This window comes from Aedes aegypti, chromosome 1 (genome assembly GCF_002204515.2).
Source record: "Aedes aegypti strain LVP_AGWG chromosome 1, AaegL5.0 Primary Assembly, whole genome shotgun sequence".
Lineage (NCBI taxonomy): Eukaryota > Metazoa > Arthropoda > Insecta > Diptera > Culicidae > Aedes > Aedes aegypti.
In genome coordinates, this window is record NC_035107.1 from 199440306 (window position 1) to 199460646 (window position 20341).

At 39.5% G+C, this 20341-nt stretch overlaps 1 protein-coding gene across 2 annotated transcripts in view; it reads right to left on the minus strand.

Annotated features, from left to right (window-relative positions):
- The window catches only part of LOC5577130 (soluble guanylate cyclase 89Db), an 84814-nt gene that overhangs the window by 43681 nt on the left and 20792 nt on the right, over window positions 1-20341 (minus strand). The window contains exon 2 of one of the 2 annotated variants that reach the window (XM_021856919.1): window positions 10662-10969. In XM_021856919.1, the coding sequence (XP_021712611.1) occupies window positions 10662-10703 (42 nt within the window). In that variant the 5' untranslated portion in view covers window positions 10704-10969. Of the gene's footprint in view, window positions 1-10661; window positions 11260-20341 lie in introns of those variants that run through there. The other variant, XM_021856923.1, reaches the window with a different exon arrangement.

Consider the following 20341-nt stretch of genomic DNA (forward strand, 5'->3'; position numbering starts at 1 on the left):
AGCATTGCTCAATCAAAGAATGTCAACATTTGTAAAAAGATTTGTAGAGGAAATTTGGCAAAGTATTCCTAATAGGGTAATAGACTTTATACAACGAATTGAGCCTAATTGGGATAGAGTGCAACATCAACCAATGTCTATCACATCTCAATTGTGGGAGGATATTTGATGAGTAGAGAAAGTGTACCAGTTATGACCATAGTGGTTCCCTATTTGGCCATATGCTAAATGTTGTGAACTTTTACATTTTTAAGTTTTTTGAATATCTTAACATCAAGATGTATCCTATATTTTACTGCTAAAACACAAAAACACTTTTCAAAATGTGAAGGTATTCAAGATACTACGTATGACGAAATAGAGAACCACTATGGCCATAACTGGTACACCTACCCTACTAGATAAAACATGGGTCATACCACAATATTCCTAAATACTGCAAACAGTGGTCAAAAAGGCTGTACAGACAAGGGAAAAAAATATGTTTGTATCTATGAGCAGTTAACGCAATAAGGTGTCAAACCCATACAGTGTTGCCATGCTTTCTTTCTTGTGTGCTGAAAAAGGTCCACGGTGAATTTTCACCCCGGATTTAGAGTCAATATATGTTTTATGTTTCATGAATTTTTATATTCGTGTGGGATAAGTGTACCTGTCATGGCCATAGCGGTTCCCTATATCGTCATATGTGATAATTTATGTATTTCATAATTTTGATTCGATTTTATTTAAGTAGTTGAATATAAAATATAGTTGTTGTTAGAGCATTCGAAAAGATTCAAAATGTGAAAGCTTGAATTCGATTTTATTTAAGTAGTTGTGATAATTTGGGGCAAATGTTTGCAGTTGGGCTTTTTTCGGTACAGGCAACAGAAACCCTGACAACACTGTACAGGTCAACTCATTAGGCCAGCTGTTCAGAGATATGTATAAATATAGACAATTTCGTTGGGGTACTAGGGAGTTAGAAATGAAGTAGTGTTTTGAGCCATTGTGAGCCATTCTATTCTATTATTGAAAAAGTTTTCAATAAGTGTTTTGTATGGTTTGGATTAGAAAAAATCGAAGAAACTTCAGTAATTTTTTAAGTCTTATGTTATGAATAATTTTAGGGTGCATTGGTTTCAATGTGAAAATTTAAGTACTCTGAGTAGAAGTCTTTTTCGGGCTTTGGGATGGTACACAAATTATGTCACGCTAAATTTCAACTTTTTCGACCCCCTCCCCCCCCCCTTTTTTTTTTTTTTTTTTTTTCCTTCTAAGCAATGGGGGGATAATCTGCTCAACAGACTCCGGACCGAGTTCCGGGAGTGTGGGGTTGGGGACCATTTACTACGTACAAGCAGTAAACAGGACTACACCCCCGACCCACTAAACCATTTCCATTGCCGCCAAACCCTTCGTCTCTCCGGGACCACCAAGAAGGCATTGCTTCGGAGAGGGGCTATTGCACATCGCATCCTCCAGGTTAGCTGCGTAGCCATGCAGCAACGAACATCGATGACACGCTTATGGGGGTCCACCAAGGTAGCATGCTGGCGCATTGCCAGCTTCCCGGGTGGTCCTCACCTCCCGTTGTTCGCTGAAGGCGGGCAGGGTCGACCACTAAGCCCGCGCCCAGCTGCACCGCAGGTATCAAGAACTGATACTGCGGGCTTCGCAATTTGACCTACTGAAGGCTCAGGCCCTATCAGCTAGCACGAGCTGGGATTGCTGACGAAGGGGCCTCCACCTGCCCCGAACAACCAGAGGCTCGTACCCACCCAGTAGGCCGGCGCCACGACAGCAGCGCTACCAGGATGTTCTCCCCGCGGCCACTTAATCGCTGTAAGGGTCGATTTCAACCGTAGGGCACCGGTATGACCTACGTAGCCGACTGCGAACCCTTGGACCACCTGTTGATTAGCGTCTGCACTAGTCACTCCTCGAGTCCACACGCCACCTCCTTTGGAGTTCCGAGACGATGTGGGTGATAGCCGATGAAACGGCATTCCAGCCAAACTCGTCTGCACACATCCTCTGGACCAAATTGTCCGGAGTCGTGTCCCGACCGCATGTGGCAAACATGCGGTCACGCATTGTGCGGAAACGCGGGCACACGAACAAAACGTGTTCCGCCGTTTCCTCTAAACCTGCACAAACTGGACATTCGGGAGAACCCGCATGACCGAAACGGTGTAGATATTGTCTAAAGCATCCATGACCCGAAAGGACCTATGTTAGGTGGAATGTTAGTTCCCCATGGCGCCTATTGACCCAGATATCTAACCTCGGAATCAACCTGTGAGTCCACACTCCCTTGGTGGAACTGTCCCACGCACGCTGCCATTTGACCATGGAGGCCAGTCTGGCAGTCCTGCGTATGCCTCTTGTGCCGCGCATTTCGAAGCACTCTATGTCTTCCATGATAAGGATACCAATAGGCATCATACCGGTGATGACACAAAGTGCATCGTGTGACACGGTACGGTACGCGCTCGCAACCCTCAGGCACATTAGCCTATAAGTACTCTCTAGCTTGCTACGGTAGCTATCGGTACTCAAAGCCGTGCCCCAAGCCGGGCCACCATACCTCAGTATGGACGAGGCGACACTGGCCAGAAGCTTACGCTTGCTGGCGTACACCGCAGAGCTATTGGACATCATCCGGGACAGTGCCACAATAGCTGTGGAGGCTCTCTTGCAGGCATAATCGACATGGCTACCGAAGGTAAGCTTGTCGTCGATCATCACCCCCAAGTGTTTGACGGAGCGCTTCGAAGTGATTGTGCAGTCGCCTACACTGATCACCGCTTGCTGCGCCGACTTTCGGTTGTTGACAACAACAGCCTCCGTTTTGTGGTGAGCCAATTCCAGTTTCCTGGAGCTCATCCACTCCTCCACAATTGCGATCGAGTGGGCTGCAGACAATTCCACTTCTTCGATCGATTCACCGTAGACCTCCAGCGTAATATCGTCGGCAAAGCCAACGATGACCACACCCGCCGGGAATTTTAATCTCAACACCTCGTCGTACATGACATTCCATAACACCGGACCCAGGATGGAACCTTGCGGGACTCCTGAGGTTATGTGAAAGCACTTCCGACCCACCTCTGTGTCATAGACTAATACCCGATTCTGGAAGTAACTTCCGAGAATCTTGTACAGGTACTCGGGTACCCCCAGACGCAGGAGCGCATCAGCAATAGCCGCCCAACTGGCACTATTAAATGCATTCCTTACATCCAGAGTCACTACTGCGCAGTAGCGAATACCCCTCCTCTTACGCTGGAGTGCTATCTCAGCGGTTTTCTTAACCGCCAGAATAGCGTCTACAGTGGACCTCCCTTTCCGGAAGCCGAACTGGTTGCCTGAGAGACCATTTACACCCTCGGTGTACCTCGACAGTCTGTTGAGGATGATCTTCTCGAGCACTTTCCCCACCGTGTCAATCAAGCAAATTGGTCTATACGCCGACGGGTCGCCGGGTGGTTTCCCCGCCTTTGGCAATAGTACCAGGCTCTGCCTCTTCCACGCATCTGGAAATACTCCCTCGTCCAGGCATATCTGCATAGCAGATCTGAACATACCGGGAGCCTCCAAGATTGCGACTTTGAGGGCCAGGTTTGGAACTCCGTCCGGACCTGGTGCCTTCCCCATGCTTAGGGATTTTGCAATCCCTACAAGTTCCTCATCAGTTACTCTATCCTCATCACCAGCCCCAATCCCCGGCTGTCCTACAAAAGGAGGCCATGGGCTAGGGTTGTGGCGCGGGAAGAGCCCCTCGATGATCCCCTCCAGCATCTGTGGAGACTGCTCCGTAGGAGCAATTGCACCTCTTGTCTTCGCCATTACGATCCTGTAGGCATCACCCCACGGGTTCGCGTTGGAACTCTGACAGAGTCCCTCGAAGCAGGCCTTTTTGATTGCCCTTATCTCAGACTTCAGCGCGACTTTGGCAGCGGTGAACACCGCCCGTCGTTCTTCACGCTCCTGCTCGGTACGTGCTCGCTGCATCCGTCTCCTGGCCCGTAGGCAGGCACGGCGCAGGTTCGCAATAGCTTGAGTCCACCAGTATGTCGGTGGTCTCCCATTCCTAGGGTGGACTTTTCTAGGCATGGTCGCATCGCATGCACGCGTAAGCACCGCTACCAGTTCGTCCCCGCTTAGGCCGAGTAGGTTACGCTCACGGCGGAGCGCCTCCCTAAGTACTTCATCATTGAAGTACGATGTCTTCCACCTACGAGGGCTTGGCCTTGACCTAGCCGCTTCCTCAACCCGCTGCCTGCTGTTGTTGTAGTCGATACTGTAGCGAACCGCCAGGTGGTCGCTGTGAGTGTAGCCATCGTCTACCCTCCAGTTCGAACTACTCGTTAGGCCAGGACTACAAAAAGTAACGTCGATAATCGACTCCGCTCCGTTACGGCTGAAGGTACTTTTGGCACCAACATTAGCCAGATCGACATCTAGCACGGCCAGTGCCTCTAGCAGGATTTGACCTCGCTGGTTCGTGTTACGGCTTCCCCATTCCACGGCCCAGGCATTGAAGTCACCCGCTATTACAACTGGCCTTCCCCCTTTGTCACACTTTTTGTACGAGTCCTCTGAAAATTTTGTAAGGCTTGTCACGCTTGGCTCGACCCCCTCCCCCCCCCCTTGGAGCGTGACGTAATTTGTGCATGACCCCTTTGGGGCAAAGGTTCGCATGCACTGTGAGAAAATGGTAGCACAATATTTCAAAAGCAAAACAATAAAAATACTTTCATCTTGTTCAATTTGACATATAAACGTGGAAAAACCACGGGAAATGGATTAATTGTACAAAAGATAAAATATTATAACCGGGATATTTTATAACTTAAAATAACTCGAAAATGGCCACTTTTGCTAATATTCTTTTTCTTCTTTGTGGCATTAACGTCCTCACTGGGACAGAGCCTGCTTCTCAGCTTAGTGTTCTTATGAGCACTTCCACAGTTATTAACTGAGAGCTTTCTTTGCCAAAGTTGCCATTTTCGCATTCGTATATCGTGTGGCAGGTACGATAATACTCTTTTCCTAGGGAAGTTAAGGAAATTTCCATTACGAAAAGATCCTGGACCGACCGGGAATCGAACCCAGACACCTTCAGCATGGCTTTGCTTTGTAGCCGCGGACTCTAACCACTCGGCTAAGGAAGGTCCCCAATTTGCTAATATTATTGAGGTTCTAAATATCCTAAGGATTCATATTTTAGCATAAAAATCAAATGCATAGATGAAACATTGGTCTTGTAAAAACTATTTTAATTAAAAATAAGTCTCCGTCATGAAACATAGCCCTATACATCTATTTCCTTTCAGTATTTTGTCAGCCTTATTTTATGTATGTCAAAAAATTGTTTTCGTCATGTTTTATCCCGTTTATATTAAAACTGATGATGATGCTTCATTGCATGCATGCATGAGCGTAGCCAGAGAGGGTAATTGCAATACCCTGTTCCCTTTGGATGATGGAAAAAATTTACTACGGGAATTAATCTTCTATTTGAATTCTTCGAAGATTGTCTCCAGCATTCGTATTTATATGATAATTACGTCATGATGAATTGGAAATCATATTAAGTCCACCAAACAATTAGGCTTTTGAAACACAACCCGCAATGAATTATTTGAAGGTTTTATCAGCAGTCCCCAATGAATATTGGAGGAATCTGCCAAAAATCACTTAGGCATCTCTAAAAGTTTCTGCCTGATGTATCAGCTGATTCATTATTTAAATAAAGCTTTTCAGGAATTCTTCAAAATATTCATCAGTGAACCTCTTTAAAAAATGCTCCATTTAGGTTTCATTTATATTCCTCTGTATATTTCTTCAAGGTGTTTCTCCAATTATTTCTGGAATAATTCCATAAACCGTTCCTGGGAGTACCTCAAATATCTCTATCGTTTTGGGAATGCCTCTTTGAATTTTTGCATACAAGTTTAATTTAGTATGCTGAATCTCAACTTAAATTAAAAGAAATATGCACAGTAGTCGACAAATGAATTTCATGAGCTCTCGAGTATGAGTAAATCGTCGTTCGTTACTAAACAACCTGACAATTTGTTAACTGAATCTAGGTTAAAATTGAAAAACCGAAATTCACACAGCCGAGTTTATGATAAACAAGCTAGGTGTGCAGGTTCTTGAATTCCTCCGAGATTTTTTCTCAATACTACTCCAAAACTATATTTATGGAATTCAGATGAAACTTTTTTCAAAGATGCTCAGGTTTCAAGTTTCATAAATTGTTCCAGAAATATATTTCGTAAATTGAAGGGGTTTTATGAAACTCGGTTAGATGAAATCTCTTCATACTTTCCCTGTTGAACACGTTTAGGAGCTACAGCCGAAAGTCCTATAATAATTTTATTTTTATGGGATTACTTCAATATTTATCTTCGTATTTGTACTTCTTGTTAAATTAATTCATGGTTTTCTTCAGGTATATCTTAATATATTCAAATGAAATTTACTTTCAAATGTTTTGCTTTGAATGATTTTATAAACTCTTTATACAATCTCACCAAAAATACGATTTTTTAAGCTTTTTCAGGATATTTTAATGAATTTTGATCTAGGAAACACTTCTTGAGGAATTTTTATATGGATCTCTTCAGGAATTTCGGTGTTCTGAGAGAAATTCTAATCTAATTCAACGGTCATGTACAACTTGGAACTCAGGTTGATCCCTTGTCCTACTGATCAGATCAATATTGCCGATCAAAGAGACCACAGTGAATCGGATCTTCAGAATGTTTCCAATAAGTAAATCTCCAAGACGTTAAATGACCCCGTTACTCAACATCAGAATACGCGTTAATCTCAACAAAATACTCAACATCAATACGCGTTAATGACTTCACGTTGCTAACTATGAATAAAGTAGGGTAGATATCTTGCATATCCGTGAAGCTCAGAGCCGCTCTTTACAACTCCCCTATTATTGTAAACCTGTTTACACCCATGTCCCTCGTACTCTTAAAAGTCTTTGTAGCTTGTAAACGTAGTTCATGAGCAAATATTAACACGTCAAAGTAAAAAAAAAATGAACTATAAAATGACCCGATTTTGTCAGGTTTCTCATTTTGTCAGCCTAAAATTCATAGAGTCGGGTCCCTACTGTAATAGTTTTTTCACAGTGTATTCTTACTAAATAATCATATCCCATATATATTATCACTCATAGATCATTTTTGAGTCAAAATGACCACATGGAAAACACTTATTCTATCACACCGAAAACATGAGTAAAATTTAATTCAAATTGAAGATTATCGGGAACGATTTCTGATAATTTCGATTATTCTGTATGGATTTCGTCATTACAAACAGCGTACGACTTCCCCTTCCCAGCGCGTCAACGACAGAAAGAAAACCAAACGAACACGTGCACGAGGTGGTGGTGGTATTGTACGCATTTTTCCCGCCTTCGTTTCGGTTTGGGTTGAAACTTCACAAAAACGAACGTGTGATTGATGCGAGTCTCGATTGTTTTTTATCACCCAAACAGTAAACGCACACCGCCCGGAACAACAGACGATACAAGAAATGAGTAAAAAACACAACACAGCACACAATCACACGCACACTCACACACTGGTGTACAATTAACGCAATTGAGGGACGATCGACAGCTGGTTACTTACCAGGACGGCATCCATGATACCGCGCAGAATTATTCCGTACATGGTTTTTAAGTTTTTCTTAGATAAATATGATTGGAGTGGTTGAAGTAAAAACAGTGGATTTCGAGCACAACCAAAATTTACGTATTTCACTAACGGGAGTTTACCTCAACTGTTTTGTTATAATTATGCGCTGTGTTCGACTTTCAGCATTTTATCTGTGTAAATAATTCTAATAGACAGGATGTGTTGAGCTACGTTTAGTTGAAAAAAATACCTTTAAGATGTTTCAAATAGTTTCTACACTTAACTTTACTTTACTTTACTTTACTTTACTTTACTTTACTTTACTTTACTTTACTTTACTTTACTTTACTTTACTTTACTTTACTTTACTTTACTTTACTTTACTTTACTTTACTTTACTTTACTTTACTTTACTTTACTTTACTTTACTTTACTTTACTTTACTTTACTTTACTTTACTTTACTTTACTTTACTTTACTTTACTTTACTTTACTTTACTTTACTTTACTTTACTTTACTTTACTTTACTTTACTTTACTTTACTTTACTTTACTTTACTTTACTTTACTTTACTTTACTTTACTTTACTTTACTTTACTTTACTTTACTTTACTTTACTTTACTTTACTTTACTTTACTTTACTTTACTTTACTTTACTTTACTTTACTTTACTTTACTTTACTTTACTTTACTTTACTTTACTTTACTTTACTTTACTTTACTTTACTTTACTTTACTTTACTTTACTTTACTTTACTTTACTTTACTTTACTTTACTTTACTTTACTTTACTTTACTTTACTTTACTTTACTTTACTTTACTTTACTTTACTTTACTTTACTTTACTTTACTTTACTTTACTTTACTTTACTTTACTTTACTTTACTTTACTTTGCTTTACTTTACTTTACTTTACAAAATTTCAAAAATACATAAGGCAAACAATATGGGCAAGGTGATAAAATAAAATTTTATCAACATCACTATCCAAAAGTTTCTTTTTTTTTGTACTGCAAAAATTTGTCGATTTGACTTGTCATAAACACAAATGTTCATTCCAACATAGCTCAACACATCCATTCCAGCTTCATTCTTAATATGAACTCATCCCTGCATGATACTTTTCTGCTCTAGTGAAAAATTGAAGCCAAATATTCTTAACACGCCTGTTTTTTTTTCTTATCCTTCATGGGCGAAACTTTCGTCATCATTAGAAAGCTACACAAAACAAAATCGAACACATGTAGCACAGTATGCTCAAGGCACGGTGTTTCCTCGTTTGATCCAGTGTGCTCCGACCGACAGTGTGAACTTGGTGAGAGACCCGTCGAAAAAACCGGCATCTTCGTCTTTCGTCAACTTCTCTCTGCGAAAGCCAATTATTGGGAAAGAGGGCACATGTACAAACAGCAAACTTTGGTTACAACTTGAATCGGTACAACACAAGACAGCGAAAGGACGCATGTATGTCTACATATCTATAAAAACGCGTCGCGCGTTGTAAAATGCCTGTTTGTCGACATTTCCGTCGCAGTAGAAACAATCCAATCAATCAGAGGAAATTGAATAAATCAAATATTTGATTTTTCCTGTGGGGTGACATCGAATGGCATGGGTTAAGCCACTGATCTAAGATTGATATGGCAAACAAGACGGCGTTTGAATTTAGAAAAGCTACTGAAATTGCCTTTCCGTGAGTAAAATTTAAGAAAGAGTTAGTCTGTTATATTTTGTCATAGTGATTTTGCATCTCAGATTCACAAAAGTTTATAGAAATAAAATGCCAAAGCAAAAATTTTGATTCCAGATGGATTAATTAATTAAAAGGGAAGTAATCGAAACCACTCACAGTGTGCAAAATCCGACCTCTAATTAAACTTTTTCCTTGCCACTGGATCCATAAGGTATTATATAAAAAACAACGAGGAATCAATTGGTGAGAATTTCATCCGCCGCACGCCACTACAAATACATTATTTTACCTTGGTTTTCCCATTTTGTTTGAATTTGGAGATTGTCTAGCATTTATATTACGCAATATTACGACATAAATAAGTTAGTTATATTATTGGTAACCTCTTTTCTGAAAAAAGATATCAATGATAATAGTAGTTTACGGTTGCAGAATGGTGATTTTTACAGCACGAGTCGTAAATGTATCGTACGAGGCTTGCCGAGTAGCGTAATGGGTCATTACACCACTGGTTTTAGTTGCTTATTGACTATTACCACACTACATAATTATTCAGTGCAGGAAAGTAGGCCGTTTCATGACATATTGGCGTGATGAGAAACAGTCTATTACTATGAGAAATTGCAAAAATAATATTTTTGCAATTTCAAATTGTTATAAGCTGTTTTTTATCAGGCTAATCTGTAAGTAAACTGACTACTTTCCTGCACTGAATTAGGCAGTTTTGTAATATTTATTTCGCAACTGATTACGCAACCCTTTCTCATCACGCAAGTGTTCTGAGCAGCGTTATTAATCATTACACAACATTTTTTTGAAAATTGCTAAACAATGGTGATCGCATTCCGATATGATTTCTGCTACTAAAAATTAGGTACTTGCAGAGGTGTGCGATGGATGAAATTATCGCCATTCGAATGCCTGTCCCGCTGTTTTTGACATTAAAATTGCTACATCATTCCTTTCGAATCCAGCGGCAAGAAATAAGTTTAACTATGAGTCGAATTTTGCCCACTGTGCACTGCGGTGCACCGGATCTTAAAGTAGCTTACCCTCTTTAATGGACCCATCCATAAGGGAAAAGAAAACAGGAAAAATCAAATACCCACTCTATCCTTTTCCACTCTGTCAAACTTGCAAGCATCCGGTGTGTGTAAAAGTGAACATATCTTGCTAAACTACCAAACAAACCGGCCTTCCATTCACTGTTACTACACACACCGTGTGCTTTGGGGACGAACGCCTCTCAGCGTTTATACACACTACATAAAAGTTACCAAATTTCAACAAGTTCTCTGGAATCTTACCTGCACAAAGTGCTGAACGCTTTCCAGCAGCATCCCGTACATGATAAGACTGGTCTTCGTAGTCCTCCTAAGAAGACTGCTGCTTTTCTTTTACCGTGACAAGACGGAGGAAACGGCCGAACGTTCCGGTCTCTGCTGCACTGTCGTTGATTAGGGGACCCAAAGGTAATTGAGATGTCTGTCGGTCGGGTCGGCGGTGGGCACCGCGCTTCTATTCAAACACACAATATTCACTCTTCACTGAACAACCACCATAGCCATTGGACCGTAGGCCACCACTGGAATTGTTATCATCGCCATTGGTCCGTCTTTTATCATCATTTGGTGGAAAAGAAATGTATGTTATTTTGTATTACCTATTTCCTACAATCCCTGTCGATACGGTGTAGCCATATTCGAGTAGTCGACCACTGTATCTTTTTTTCCTACCAATTTTACTATTATTTAAATCATTAAAAGCAGCAAAAGATGTCAATTCCACATTAACCTTCAGTTCAGACCCATACTCATTTAAAACAGTTGTTCGTTTTCGGACAACCTTTCCGATCACTATATTTCCAAAGAAGTCCTAAGTTTCCTAAGCATACCTTGGTGGCTTCGTGACCGTGCGGTTAGTGTCATCGAATATCTTAGTGCATCGTATCAAGGGGTACGATTCCCGCTTCAGCCATTGAAACTTGAATCATGCTTGTCCGTTGTTTAGTGTTAAATGACACTCTGTGCAGCTAAATGGCTGAGGACGGTATCCGTGTCTTTTTCTTAAATATCTACTTGCCATGTAATTATACACAATAGGAGGTACTAAGGTACAGGAGGTGCGCCAAAGACTTTCCTATGTGAACAGCGTTCGGTACCGACGCCCGCTACGGTACAATCTGGAACTGCTCAACTCACACGTGTCTGTGCATGCCATATTATGTATTCATACCGTAATTGGGTATTGTTCAGTATTTCAGGTATTATTATAGGCTAAGCAGGCATTGCAGAATTCGCTCTCATTTGAGTATGAAGCACGATCAAAGCAAGCAAAGAAAAACATCCCATCTGTTGCGGTCCACGATCGTCATTGTATCGCAAGGTGTAACAAGTCTGATAAATGGAAGCAGCGAGCGAGAGCCCCAAAGAGAGAGCGATGATAAAATCCATTTTTCTCGCTTGTTTACCGTTGGGGATAGGTGTTTTTCTTTACTGGCACGATAAACAATCCACGAACTTCCAATAGCAAAAGTGTCCCCAGGCTTGGAGCATGATTAGAGGGGTTTTATCATGCACTACCATACCCCCAATCTGATCAAAGTTGTAGCAGTATACGATAAATAGTCTCTCATAATGTGCAGCAAGTTATGATAGTTACAGAGAGCGATACGTGAGAGATTCTCTCAATTCTCTCAGGATTCAATCCCTGAGGCTAAGTAATCCATTATTTGTGGGTATTTATCCTATAGTTGCGGTAGTGCCAGTTATACTGATTTCATTAAAGCTTGAGCTTGATTGGCCGCCCGTGGATGTACTCCAGTATCGCCAGATCAGCTGCACTTACACAAGGAACCAACCGAATGACTGCTTGGGACTAACAGGCATCCTCAGTGTATAAGTGCTGGTGATCTTCTATTTTTAGGCAACAATGGCACCTGCCACGTCAGAATGCAGACCAATGAGGGGAAGGGGGAGGAATTGATGATGCATTGAACTGGCTCCCACGTAGACCGTATATTCCACTGCATCCACGCCAGTTCATGCGGGAGTGTATGGATGGGGGAAAGGCATGGCAGAGAGGTTTGCTTTTGTGGTTAGCAGACTGCCTATGTATCAGGCGTGCGCGTGGAAGTGGGAAGCGTTAGGGAAACGGTTTCTTGTCCGTCTCTGGTTCTAGCGTTTGCTATGAACGAATAGTTTGAGTGTGATATATTTAGAATGGAAGATAGAAGCAAGTGAGAGATATACAACTACAAAGTACGAGGAAAGGGACGGGCCTGGGATTGAACCCATGACCTTCTGCATATGAAGCAAAAGCGGTAGCCATCAGACCACCAACCCCGTCAAGTTATACTGATTTCATTAAATTAGAATAACTAAATATGGATTGCTAGTTACTGAGACGTTTGATTTGAATACGGTCTTCGGCACAGTTGTGACCGCAACAAATGTACCATGTACAAAACGCTTATAAGACCGGTGGTCCTCTATGGACATGAAGCATGGACCATGCTAGGAGAGGACCTGCAAGCACTTGGAGTGTTCGAATGAAGGGTGCTTAGGACGATCTTTGGCGGAGTGCAGGAGAACGGTGTGTGGCGGCGAAGAATGAACCACGAGCTCGCTAGGCTCTACGGCGAACCCAGTATCCAGAAGGTTGCGAAAGCCGGAAGGGTGCGCTGGGCAGGACATGTTGCAAGACTACCGGACAACAATCCTGCAAAGATGGTGTTCGCGTCGAATCAGGTTGGCACAAGAAGGCGGGGAGCACAGCGAGCGAGAGGTGCAACAAGATCTGGAGAACGTGGGCAAAAATCGAAGTTGGAGAGACACAGCCATGGACCGAGTAAATTGGCGTAACCTCGTTAACGAGGGTTTATCAAATTAATTGATGTAACACCAACTAAATAAATAATTATATGGGCAACTTTTAAAACTATGGAAGAATATTTCAAGAAAATGGCGCAAATTCTCCGAAAACGTCTTTAAAAATTTTACCCGGATTTTTTTTTTTTTTTTGAGAATTTTTACGGGAAACATATTTGGAATTTTTCAAGGATTCTGCCGAGAATTTCTCTAAAACGACCTTCAAGTGTTTTCCCCAAGGGTACGCGAAGAACCATTTCAAGATTTTTTCGAAGTATTGGGCAAAATTCCTCGGCTAATTCGCTAGGAGGACTCCATGCGAAGCATGTCGTATGCAGTTCACAGTAACCCTCAAAACAGCAATCCTGGGCATCCCGAGCACTTCAACTCGGGCGGTAAGTCCCATAATGCTATTCCCCATCGCCGTCATCTTCCATCGGTAGATCTCTGTTTTTCGCTGCTCCTGCAACGAAACCCCTAACAAACCATTTACCTGCAAATCGGGCTGCATCGTTCCAACGGCAGTCCAGGCACCGTTATGGCAGCAGGCCCTAAAGACAAACTTCGTATAATCGTAGCCGTGACTCATCGATTTCCGAAACCTCTCATCCTACGCCTGCACTCCCAAAGCCAGTTACTTCAGTGGAATATATATGGATTTTTCGATAATCTCACGAACCTAGAGCTTCTCACAAGTTCAACTACACCATGGTGCTTAGCTCTGCAGGAAGTGAACAGGGTCACAACTGAACAACTCAGTCGATCTCTACGTGACCCTTTTTCGAGGTGCCAACCTAAGACATTCCGTTAGTTCTAATACCCTCCGTTATATGAAATATGGTGCCGCGTCGATCGTCGCAAGTTTATTGTTAAACAGTCAATCCGTATTGAAAACTCGCACATCTCTGACCCCTGACGAGCACTCGACACTGAAGAAGTCTGTAAGTCGCAGACGAAATAGGCCTATCTGTCAAGATAAGCAACACATATTAGAGTTTAAAGGTATTTGCTCACCTTAGTGATTTGAGTATTTTATTTTTTTTTTGCAAAAAGTGAAGTGTTAAAGTTCGTTTGTAGTTTTAAACATACTCTAATAATCCCTCCCAAAGTTTAATATAAAAAAAGTGTAACGTTAGGAACGGTCGATTTTTTGAGGTTATCAAAATCAATGATTGTTATAAATTGGCTGGAAAATTCTACAATCTATATTTTTTATTTTCAAAAAAGGCTTGTTCTTTGAAAGCAACATCATTCAGAGGCCTGGTATTAAAAATCAAGTTATTTTTGGAGCAACAATTTTACAGATATAATAAAATCATTTTTCGCCAATATTTTTGGAGAAAAATATTTGAAATTTGAAGGGAACTAATATGAGTAGATTTTTTTGGTTTAAAGCACGTCCTGACGGAACTGCTAATATAGTATAAGTATTCAAAATAATTTACGCCTTAATAGAGTCACTTTTTGAGTCCCCACATCACATTTGAATCACAATAGAAAAACAATTGTTTTATTTTTAGAAGACCTTTCAAAGCACAATGACAATAATTGAAATTGGCAACACTGCTGTAATAAAATCGATTTTATTTTCCACATATTATTTTCATAATATGTTATTCTGAGATAACCAATTGCAACATTCGGAGAGAAACGTGTACAATTTGCTGTAGATCAATAAATATGCATACATGATTCTAAAAGCAAGAGACTTTTTAGTAAAACGACCATTAAGTGTAAAATTTATACTTAAGACTGTGGTTCAAACTTACGATTTAGCTCTCGTTTATACAAATAATGTTTTCTTTAGTAATCCAAACTAGTTTTGAACACGCTTTTTACTTTTCCCTTTTGCTGGGAGTGAAAGGATGGTGTATCAACAAATTTAGCCATAAATGGATAAACCACTAATGTTACCTAATGTCAGTGAATGGTGGAATATAATTCATTTCTTTAAAGCTACGCCTTTAAGTATTAGAATAGTAAAGGATTCAAACATACAATTTGTTCATTAAAAAGAGGATTTTGTTTTGCGAAAAAAGTGTTAAACTTTGACAATCAGCTTTTCTTAAGAGTTTTTGGAAAAACTATTTAGCTCTTCTACCAAAAGCATTTTCTAAGATCTTATATTTTCATAGCATTGTAGAATAATAGTTGAACGATGCACAGAAAACCGATTACGATTTTGTCAATAAATAAAAAAGATATAGCTTAAACAAAGTGTACACTTTATAAAATGACCAGTCCTTAATTCCAAAGGCAGAATATAATTTGATGAGCGCTCTTCAGGATATTTCTCAATTTAATACCCTGAGAGCTCTACTTGTATTCCCTATTTTAGAAACCCTTCTACGACTGATTTGGCCGACTTTGTCACCTTTGTAGCCAACTGAGTACTCACGCTGATTTTGATTATGATTCATGTACGATGTACCAGTTACATTTCAAATATCCAATGAAGTGATTCTCAATCCTATCAGTTTCACATTCAATTATTTTCGAGCCAACTGGAATACATATGGAACATACTTCGAAAATAATCTCGATCTTGATTGACAATGCTCTCGAGACTTTATCAAATTCTTTTGTTGAAGCAAGGGGAATTGCAATTCCAAAATGTGAAGAAAAATTCGAATCCGCAATTATAGACGATGATTTTAAACTTTTGATCCGTCCTGAGACTTGAGGAAAAGGCAATTGCAACGCACTCACGATCCTGCTATAAAAATGATATGGCAGGATCTGCCAAAGAAAATTAAAAAACCTTGTACTCCGTTAAAAACCAAAAATTTTGAAAATGAAATTTCTCAATTGGACACTGGTAGCCCTTTTGGAAATTGTTTAAAATTTTGAAAAAAAAAACCTCAGGAGTTGACTCCGGAATTGAAAGAGGAAAACAAATTATTACTAACTAATTGCGGAAAACCACAAAAACTTGCTATGCAGTTTGAGAGCGCGCACAATTTTAATTCAGGAATCACTTGCTCATTTGACAATCAAGTTACTCAGGATTTCAAAACCATTATCAATCAAGAGAACGTTTCCATTCCATTCCAAGGGATTTGTTTTGGAAGTAGTGAGAGCTTTTTTTACATCCTTATCAAGAAACTGGATGGAATTTTTTACATCCTCATCAAGAAACCTTCAGAGAGAAGCATATCATTTTTGGTTGATATATTTAACAAATATATGTAGTTGGCATATTTTCCTGAAAATGAAAAAATGTCAAGGTTGTACCAATTTTAAAACCAAACAAAAGTCCTTCAGAAGCTTCTAGCTAACGTCCAATCAGCTTGTTTTCCTTCATCAGTAAACTTTCTGAAAAGGTCATTTTGAACAGAATGATGGTCCACATCAACGAAAATTCAATTTTGGCATTGAATATTTTGGACTCCGACATGGACATTCGTTCCAACAAATTTAAAGGCTATTCTACTGGCCTTGCTCTTCTAGACATAGAATAAGCATTGGACAGTGTTTTAGCCTAAATCTTACTCTTGAAGTTCCTTCAAAAATTCGCCATACGGTTGTCCCAGGTTTTGAAAGTTAATCTGTCCATCTCGGAATATAATTACTAAACTTTTCCAGAACTTTGTTTGCATATCCTCATAAAAAGTCATATTTCTGTTCGACATCGTTAGCGATGTCGAAACAAAAAAATGATGAACTCCACTCTCCCGGAAATTGATTGCCCATCGAGATGACGAAACAATATTGCGCGAGGTGGATTTGCCAGCAATTCTCAGAAGGACTCAGAATCTAGGTCAGCGCGAGGCGATTTATCTCCTCTCCATAGTAGTGGATTAAACCTTCGAAGAATGGTGTAACCTGTGAAGGTTCCACCGTTTTTCCTACTGTCAGCGAAGGTCATGAATTTTTAATCGACGGTAGTCGGAAGCTGACAAGAATTTGAGCCCGGTTTGAGACGGTGAGATTTTTAAAATGAAACGGAAGGAGTAATTACATCAGTGCTACTTTCAATTGAACTGATGACATGACAATTTGTGTAAACTGTAGAATAATTGATGATTAGTTATCACAATTGCTTTAACATTGGATTTCAAATTTTCGTATTACCCATTCTTCTTAAAATCGGTTTGTCGTTACAAATTTAGAAAGAAATTTTGCTCATTTTAGTGGTGTTACTCTAGGAAAATGGAATCAGTGCTATAATATTGAATTTATCGAAAATACACCAAATCAAACTTGTTGTGAATCTCGCACAATTTTGTTAAGACCACTAGCATTCTCCAAAGAAATCTGAAAAAAAAACGATTCGCCAACGGTTCCTCCCATCCAATGATGATCCTAATGAAGTGTAAATAACCTTCAAGCTTTTTTTCTCAAACTCTCGGTCGTCCATCCCAGCGAGAGAAAATCTTTGCTTTGGTTTACCAGAACGGATTTCGATTGGATTAGCAAATAATTTCCTCTTCGGTAAACTCACCCCATCCGTTCCACACAGGAGTAACTAAACCATTATGATTATGTCTCGTATCATGTTCGTCAACAACATTGAAAAATTGGGGCTTTCCTTAGCCGAGTGGTTAGAGTCCGCGTCTACAAAGCAAAGCCATGCTGAAGGTGTCTGGGTTGAGAAGCAGGCTCCGTCCCTGTGAGGACGTAATGCCATAAAGAAGAAGAAAAAGAAGACGAAAAACGTAAGAATTTTGACCATGAAATTGATCCTGTTACTCCTATGTGGCGTCCGATGGAATCGACCAGGAAGGCGGACATCAAAGTGAATTCGAAATTCGAGAAAGGTACAAGGCTTTGGAATCACATTCAATTTATTATGAAATGGGCAGATAATCTGCTTCACCAAAGATGACTATAGCGAAACTGACGACATCCACTTACAAGGCATCTGGTGGATACTTACTTAGCCATTGGGGTGGTTGGGCATTCAAAGCGACCCGCATTTTCAGTGCCAATTAGGATCCGTTGACTGGCTTCAAATTTATCGATCAAATAAGGAATCATTGAAGGAAAATGTGTAATCAATGAACCGAAAATAATACATTTAAATCATGGGATGTTTGGTACGCGTCAGACTAGAATGGTATTTTACGGTACGTTTCATCTGGAGCGTGTGCAAATCACCTTCACGGTGGAAGAAGGGCCAATTTGAAAGGAAAAATTTAATTAAATATTTCATCCATTGGTTCAGTTGGATTGCCCTAGCTCCTTGAAGTGAAGTTGAGGATTCTGTTATCGTTTGCATGAAAGAAATGTTTACTGGACCAAATAAAGTGAAATCACTGACGTTGTTGGGAGAACTATGATAGTAAATAGCAAGAAAAAAATGACTTTTTGGTTTAACATCGTTATTTGAACAAAAACTGTTTGGTTATCTGCGAGCACTTGCTCTGGTTTTGACAGTGCGGTTTCCTATTATTATTTGAATAATTTGCTATATTACTATTATTTTATTCATTTATTATTTAAAAAACAAAACTTTAACAATAAGTTTACTGAAAGAGAAAATCAATCCAATTAGACAATAGCTAGAAGCACAGGTAGGATTTTTATCTAATTTTGAAATTAATATAACCTTGGCCTTTTTCACTTTTTACGAGAATATGCGAATTAAAAACATTTGTTATGTATGTTAATCAAGAACAATAATCTACTTTTTTAAGTTTCTGGATGAGGATGTGAAAAATTCCATCATCGACAGCCACTTTAGTATTTTTGATTTTTTCCATAATAGTTCAGCTTTATTCCAGATTCCCGCAAGGAATCTTAAAAAAATATTCAAACAGCCTTGAGTTAGAAAAGAAAACAAGCTTAGTTCATCATTCCTACGTATTTCGCAGAAGAAATTTTTCATGTGACGCTCTAACCAACACAGTTTTATACCTTTAACACGTGTTTTTATTCCTTTGTTAGTATAATTTCAAACAATTCATTCATTTCTTATATCTAGATGTTCTGTGTTAGACAAAACTATCATCCTAATTTGGTTAAACTAAATTAAGCCTTTATTAACATTGTGTTAGAAAAGCTTAACAACATATTACAATTTATTAGCCGTAGCAGTTCAGAATTTTTACAGGTGATTTGGTTTCACCTGCTTATAACCGAAAAAAGATGCTTTTAATTAACTTAACTTTACATAACCTAAAAGTATAACGCATTCTTCGTGGCAATAGATGATTGCAACGATTTTTGTCTAAAATCATTAATAATTAATTTTAATCTATTTTCCAATGTTTCAACATTGGACATTTAACATTCAACCAGGGAGGGTGCTTCAGGATCATTTTCAAAATTTTATTTTGAATCCTCTGCAGTGCTTCCATCTTAGTATTACTACAATTAGTCCATATCGGTATACCATATAACATAGTTGGTCTATAAACAAATTGTTTATAGATCTAAAGCTTGTTCTTAAGTCAAAGTTTCGATTTTCTGTCAATGAGTGAATATAGACAATTTATAGATTCGTCACATTACGCTTTTGAAAGTTAAATTTTTATCTTGCATGGGCAATAGATACTTACATCTGCTGACCAATATATTGGAACCCCTTTCAAAGTGACAACATGTCTACTTGAATTGAAACCTTAGGAGCTTTTGGTTTACGTGGGAATATTATATGTTGAGTTTTGGAAGCATTAGGAGAAATTTTCCTTTTTTGCAAGTATAAAGAAAAAAACACTAATAACAAGCAGGCTTCATCCTTTGAATTTTATGATTTACTTCCAGGGTGCTAAGGCCCTTACTCGGAAAAATACACCAGACAAAAGTGTTCGCCAACAATTTATTTTAAGTCGGATTTTCTTGAAACTTTCAAGGAATGAACTAATACAGATGGATTATGTTTCGGCATAACTTATTTATTTATAGCCCAACATGTTTGTACCGGACGAATTTATGGTGAATTTGGGCGGTTTTTGGTACAAAAAACAACGTTATTGTCTCTGTACCAATTCAACGTCGCTCGCACGTAATGGCATGATGCCAGATCCGGCCAAAATAATGTCTCGCCTCCGTGAGACCGCAGGAAGGGCAACAGACGCTTCTGGAGGCATTTGGTGCGGTAAATTTTGCTGTTGATGGTACCTGTTGTAATGTATGGATTACTCAGTTTACCGGTATCTGCTTTGCGTCTGCCT